The 6,814-nt window shown below is 52.7% G+C and overlaps 1 protein-coding gene across 7 annotated transcripts in view; it reads right to left on the bottom strand.

Moving 5' to 3' along the window:
* Nucleotides 1-264: 264 nt before the first annotated feature.
* Nucleotides 265-6,814, bottom strand: part of SBF1 (SET binding factor 1) — a 30,083-nt gene continuing 23,533 nt past the window's right edge. For all 7 annotated transcript variants that reach the window (XM_044940693.2, XM_044940694.2, XM_044940696.2 and 4 more), the window contains 5 exons: nucleotides 1,817-1,924; nucleotides 1,515-1,726; nucleotides 951-1,038; nucleotides 730-861; nucleotides 265-656 (listed from right to left, as the gene is read on the bottom strand). In XM_044940693.2, the coding sequence (XP_044796628.2) occupies nucleotides 558-656; nucleotides 730-861; nucleotides 951-1,038; nucleotides 1,515-1,726; nucleotides 1,817-1,924 (639 nt within the window). In that variant the 3' untranslated portion in view covers nucleotides 265-557. The remainder of the gene's footprint in view (nucleotides 657-729; nucleotides 862-950; nucleotides 1,039-1,514; nucleotides 1,727-1,816; nucleotides 1,925-6,814) is intronic.

The raw sequence follows: 6,814 nt of genomic DNA, 5'->3' as shown, positions 1-6,814 counted from the left end.
TGCACTCGCATCTGACCAGAGGCCAGCGAGTCTGCACATCCTTGCCACCCCCACCCCTCTGGACACAGGACAGCTTCCTGGGGGTCCCCTCCTCTGTACCCCTCTTCACAACACACTCCAAGTGGCACCTGCCCTCTGTACCAGCCCCAGGGTTGCCTGAGGCCTGGGGGGGGAGCAGACCCCAAACAAGGCCCTGACGATGCCCCCCCCACACTGCGGCCCGGGTACGGGGTGGGGGGAGAGCAGGCACAGCAGACGCAGGCACGCGGTGTCGTTAGCTCTTTATAGACTCTCATTCTAGGAAGAGGGCGCCTGGGGCCGGCCGGGCGGGGGGGACTATTTACAGGCCCACCGCGAGGGCTGTACCGTGCTGCTCCCGGCGGGCACGCAGCCAGGCCTCCAGGAGCTGGAGCTGGCGGGGCGGGGCGGGGGGCTGTACACGCGGGGAGGGGGGGGCCTCAATACTGTCGAGGGCGGGGTCTGTAAACATGGCCGGGGGGCCCTGCCCACCCCTCGTGGTCAGTAACTGGACGCAGGGCTGCGGGGCAGGGCCGCGCTCAGGCGTCCGACAGGCAGCTCTGGATCTGGTCCACCCACTGCTGGGCCGACGGCACGTCCTGGGCACAGAAGTTGTAAACACGACGCGTCGTCTTCACCTGCGGACACAGGACGCTGACGCTCGGCCCTCCCGGGGGGCAGCTGCCCCGCCCCGCCCCCACCGCAGCTCACGTCAAAAAAAGCCTTCTCGTCCACGGTCTTCGGGGCGCCCATGGCGGGCGTGCCCGGCGCCACAGCCTCCACCTCGGCCAGGTCGATGACGCCCTTGCACTCCGTGTCGGCGCGGTGGTCGTAGTAGCGCAGCTGGGGGCGGGGCGGCGGGCAGGAGTCAGGGCAGGGCGCCCTCCACGCCCCGCCCCGCCCCGCCCCGCTCCTCCTCCTCCGGGCCTCACCTGGTGCTTCGTCTTGTCCAGCACGAACCAGCGGGCCTTCCAGGGCTTCATGAAGGCGCCCTTCTTGTACAGGGTGCCCTCGTAGGACCTGTGTTTGCAGCAGGACCGGCCAGACCACCTCAGGGCCCGGCCCCGGTGCCCTCTCTGCACCCCTGCCAGGCCCGGCAGGAAGACCCAGGCGCCTGCCCCCAAGCCAACCCGACCCCGGAGCCCTGGTCCCCAGACAGACACTCGCGAGGGCCCCGCCAGGGCCTCAGGGCAACAACGTCCCACGCACAGCAGGTCCCGACAAGCGGGCAGGTCTCCGACGACTGGCCACGCAGCCCCTGGGCCCAGAAGAGGGGTGCACCCCACGGGGCCCGCGCCAACCCCAGCCGTCCCTTCCCTCTCTGGCTGAGGTCACCAGCTCCACATCCCAAAGGCTGAGCCCACTTGCTTCTTCCCAGCACTGGTCAGATCACGTGGAGGCCACCGACAGGGCCTCCCCCACCAATCAGTCCTGAAAAATCCCTGCAAGCCCCCCGAAGGCGCCCCCGACACGCCCGTCGGGGGGCTGCTGCAGACCTGTTCTCACTCTCCGCCGTCTGGAACTGGCTGTAGAGGGTGCTGGTGCTGCGGCGGGCTGCCTGCCGCGAGCTGGACGCGGTAGAGCCGCTGCTCTGGTCACTGTCCAGGCTGAGGCTCAGCGTGGAGCCCACGGGGCCCTCCTGCAGGTACACACCCAGCGAGCGGCGGTGGTGGGGCACGCTGGACACCAGCAGGGAGCTGGGGGTGCCCTGCAGGCAGGAGGGGGCCTGGGTCAGGGGGGCCTCCCCGCCTCCTGGCTGCAGGCCTGCCCGTCCACCCCCCACACCTGCCCTGCTCACACGTCCGTCTGGCCGGCCCTCGAGGCGCTGGGCCGCCTTCACCCGATCCCAGGCGTCCTTCCAGCGCTCGGGGGGTCGGCCCAGCTCAGTCTCCAGCCGCTGCATCTCCTGCGGGGGGGAACCAGTGAAGTAAAAGATTCTGCAGAAGGGAACACTTAAAGACAAAAGGATAAAGACCGCAGAAAGAAGACGGTGAAAAGATGCAACAAGTGTGTGACTGTCATCCACGAGGAAGATGTGCAAGCGTGAGGGACTGGACGAAACCAGCACTTGGAGAAAACGGCTAAAAAGAGACATCAACAATGCAATCAAAACACTACAAACCCCAGACAAGACAAGCTGAGCATACACACCCCACAGAAAAACTTCTGAAAATTATTACAGAAAAACTTCTCAAAGAGAAAATTCCAAAACGAGCCAGAAAAAAAAGACACGCTATCTTCAAAAGAGCAACAAGGCGCTGGCTGGCACACACATGTGGAGCTCAGCGGTTACGGGGCCGCCCCACGGCCTGAGGCCCAAGAGGGGCACACGGGGCCCCGGCAGGTGGGGCAGAGGCAGTGGTGGGGGGAGCAGGAGCTCGACCGTCTCCCCACAGACACCCCCCGCCCCCAGCATCTCTAGCCAAGAGCAACTGCCGCGTGTGCAGCAAGATCCCACGAGGCCTGGCAGAGAGCAGCTACTCAGAAGCTGTGAGCTACGTGCAGACGCTGGAGGCCACACAGTGCGGGGAGATGCAGAATCCATGGGGACGCCCTGCTGATGACACCACCTGCTGAAACCTGAAAAGATCGTGTCCGTGGAGCCTGGAGGAAAGGCTTCTCTACGAGGAGCAACCCCACGTCCAAGGAGGGGCGGCTGTGCGGGCGCAGGAGGGCCGAGAGGAGCTACTCCACGTTCAAGGTCAGGAGGGGCGGCAGTGAGGAGACACCCCTCATCCAAGGTAAGAAAAACCCAAGAGGGCATCAGAGGGCAGACACACTGAAACCATAATCACAGAAAACTAGCCAATCTGATCACATGGACCACAGCCTTCTCTAACTCAATGAAACTAAGCCATGCTGTGTGGGGCCACCCAAGACGAGCGGGTCATGGTGGAGAGGTCTGACAGAATGTGATCCACTGGGGAAGGGAATGGCAAACCACTTCAGTATTCTTGCCTTGAGAACCCCACGAACAGTATGAAAAGGCTCAATGATAGGATACTGAAAGATGAACTCCCCAGGTCAGTAGGTGCCCAATATGCTACTGGAGATCAGTGGACAAATAACTCCAGAAAGAATGAAGGGATGGAGCCAAAGCAAAAACAATACCCAACTGTGGGTGTGACTGGTGATAGAAGCAAGGTCCGATGCTGTAAAGAGCAATACTGCATAGGAACCTGGAATCTTAGGTCCATGAATCAAGGCAAATTGGAAGTGGTCAAACAGGAGATGGCAAGAGTGAATGTCGACATTCTAGGAATCAGTGAACTAAAATGGACTGGAATGGGTGAATTTAACTCAGATGACCATTATATCTACTACTGCCGGCAGGAATCCCTCAGAAGAAATGGAGTAGCCATCATGGTCAACAAGAGTCCGAAATGCAGTACTTGGATGCAATCTCAAAAACGACAGAATGATCTCTGTTTGTTTCCAAGGCAAACCATCCAATATCACAGTAATCCAAGTCTATGCCCCAACCAGTAATGCTGAAGAAGCTGAACGGTTCTATGAAGACCTACAAGACCTTTTAGAACTAACACCCAAAAAAGATGTCCTTTTCATTATAGGGGACTGGAATGCAAAAGTAGGAAGTCAAGAAACACCTGGGGCAACAGGCAAATTTGGCCTTGGAGTACAGAATGAAGCAGGGCAAAGACTAATAGAGTTTTACCAAGAGAATGCACTGGTCATAGCAAACACCCTCTTGCAACAACACAAGAGAAGACTCTATACATGGACATCACCAGATGGTCAACACCGAAATCAGATTGATTACATTCTTGGCAGTCAAAGATGGAGAAGCTCTATACAGTCAGCAAAAACAAGACCAGGAGCTGACTGTGGCTCAGACCATGAACTCCTTATTGCCAAATTCAGACTGAAATTGAAGAAAGTAGTGAAAACCACTAGACCATTCAAGTATGACCTAAATCAAATCCCTTATGATTATACAGTGGAAGTGAGAAATAGATTTAAGGGACTAGATCTGATAGACAGAGGGCCTGATGAACTATGGACAGAGGTTCGTGACATTGTACAGGAGACAGGGATCAAGACCATCCCCATGGAAAAGAAATGCAAAAAAGCAAAATGGCTGTCTGGGGAGGCCTTACAAATAGCTGTGAAAAGAAGAGAAGCAAAAAGCAAAGGAGAAAAGGAAAGATATAAACATCTGAATGCAGAGTTCCAAAGAATAGCCAGGAGAGATAAGACAGCCTTCCTCAGCAATCAATACAAAGAAATAGAGGAAAACAACAGAATGGGAAAGACTAGAGATCTCTTCAAGAAAATTAGAGATACCAATGGAACATTTCATGCAAAGATGGGCTTGATAAAGGACAGAAATGGTATGGACCTAACAGAAGCAGAAGATATTAAGAAGAGGTGGCAAGAATACACAGAAGAACTGTACAAAAAAGATCTTCATGACCCAGATAATCACGATGGTTGTGATCACTGACCTAGAGCCAGACATCCTGGAATGTAAAGTCAAGTGGGCCTTAGAAAGCATCACTACAACCAAAGCAAGTGGAGGTGATGGAATTCCAGTTGAGCTATTTCAAATCCTAAGAGATGATGCTGTGAAAGTGCTGCACTCAATATGCCAGCAAATTTGGAAAACTCAGCAGTGGCCACAGGACTGGAAAAGGTCAGTTTTCATTCCAATCCCAAAGAAAGGCAATGCCAAAGAATGCTCAAACTACTGCACAATTGCACTCATCTCACACACTAGTAAAGTAATGCTCAAAATTCTCCAAACCAGGCTTCAGCAATACGTGAACCGTGAACTTCCAGATGTTCAAGCTGGTTTTACGGAAGGCAGAGGAACCAGAGATCAAATTTCCAACATCCGCTGGATCATCAAAAAAGCAAGAGAGTTCCAGAAAAACATCTATTTCTGCTTTATTGACTATGCCAAAGCCTTTGACTGTGTGGATCACAATAAACTGTGGAAAATTCTTAAAAGAGATGGGAATACCAGACCACCTGACCTGCCTCTTGAGAAACCTATATGCAGATCAGGGAGCAACAGTTAGAACTGGACATGCAACAACAGACTGGTTCCAAATAGGAAAAGGAGTATGTCAAGGCTGTATATTGTCACCCTGCTTATTTAACTTATATGCAGAGTACATCATGAGAAACACTGGGCTGGAAAAAGCACAAGCTGGAATCAAGATTGCAGGGAGAAATATCAATAACCTCAGATATGCAGATGACACCACCCTTATGGCAGAAAGTGAAGAGGAACTAAAAAGCCTCTTGATGAAAGTGAAAGAGGAGAGGGAAGGAGTTGGCTTGAGGCGCAACATTCAGAAAACGAAGATCATGGCATCTGGTCCCATCACTTCATGGCAAATAGATGGAGAAACAGTGGAAACAGTGTCAGACTTTATTTTTGGGGGCTCCAAAATCACTGCAGATGGTGACTGCAGCCATGAAATTAAAAGACGCTCACTCCTGGGAAGGCACGTTATGACCAACCTAGATAGCATATTAAAAATGCTTTGAGACATTTGCCAACAAAGGTCCGTCTAGTCAAGGCTATGGTTTTTCCAGTGGTCATGTATGGATGTGAGAGTTGGACTGTGAAGAAAACTGAGCACTGAAGAATTGATGCTTTTGCAGTGTGGTGTTGGAGAAGACTCTTGAGAGTCCCTTGGACTGCAAGGAGATCCAACCAGTCCATTCTGAAGGAGATCAGTCCTGGGTGTTCATTGGAAAGACTGATGCTAAAGCTGAAACTCCAATACTCCGGCCACCTCATGAGAAGAGTTGACTCATTGGAAAACACCCTGATGCTGGGAGGGATTGAGGGCAGGAGGAGAAGGGGATGGCAGAGGATGAGATGGCATCACCGACTCGATGGACTTGAGTTTGAGTAAACTCTGGGAGTTGGTGATGGACAGGGAGGCCTGGCATGCTGCGAATTCATGGGGTCATGAAGAGTCGGACACGACTGAGTGACTGAACTGAACTGAACAGCTGCCTAACAAAGTGTAAGAACAGCTCCTGAAAAGACCAAGCTGACCCACTAGGTCACTAAGTGCCAGCAGGAAGAAAACCCATGACCCTGAATGAAGACAAAGAGATTTTGATCTTCAACAATGTCCAGCTCACAACAATTCTTAGACAAGCATGAAGGCAGGGAGGGAAGAAGCATCGTCAGAGGAAAGTGGAACAGAAGACCCAGAAATGAACTAGATACTCAAGTAGCATACAAGAAGTTCAAAGCAGTTGTAAGTACATTTAAGATTTCAAGATGAACCTAACGGTTGAGAAGATGGGGAATCTCTAGCGAGAAAAAAACTAAAGAAAATGGAAACTCTAGAGCTGAAAACTCTTAATATCTAAAATAGAAAATTCATTAAATAAGCTTCAGAGCATTTTAAACATAAGAAGGAAAAGAGCAGTGGACTTGAAAGCAGGTAATATAAATCGTACAACGTGAGCTGCAGACGAAAAACCCGCAGAGCCTTAATGAGCTACGGGGCAAGGAAGTCCGAGGAGAAACGAGGGCGTAATCATAGAGGAAAAACATTTTAAAGAAATAGTGGTCTAAAATCTGGTATATTTGATAAAACCATCACCCCACAACGTCTAAGACGCTTCAAGAGCTCTAAGCAGAACAAACACACACAGGAAAGCCAACATGATGGCCAAATTCACTGAAGGTGAAGAGGAGGGCTCCCCAGGGGCCTAGTGCTGAGAAACCCGACCGCCAGCGCAGGACACACAGGCCTGAGCCCCGGTCCAGAGAGGTCCCCACGCCCCAGAGCCACGAAGGCCG

The sequence above is a fragment of the Bubalus bubalis genome, chromosome 4, assembly GCF_019923935.1.
Source record: "Bubalus bubalis isolate 160015118507 breed Murrah chromosome 4, NDDB_SH_1, whole genome shotgun sequence".
Classification (NCBI taxonomy): Eukaryota; Metazoa; Chordata; class Mammalia; order Artiodactyla; family Bovidae; genus Bubalus; species Bubalus bubalis.
This window is presented reverse-complemented; position numbering and strand designations above follow the sequence as displayed.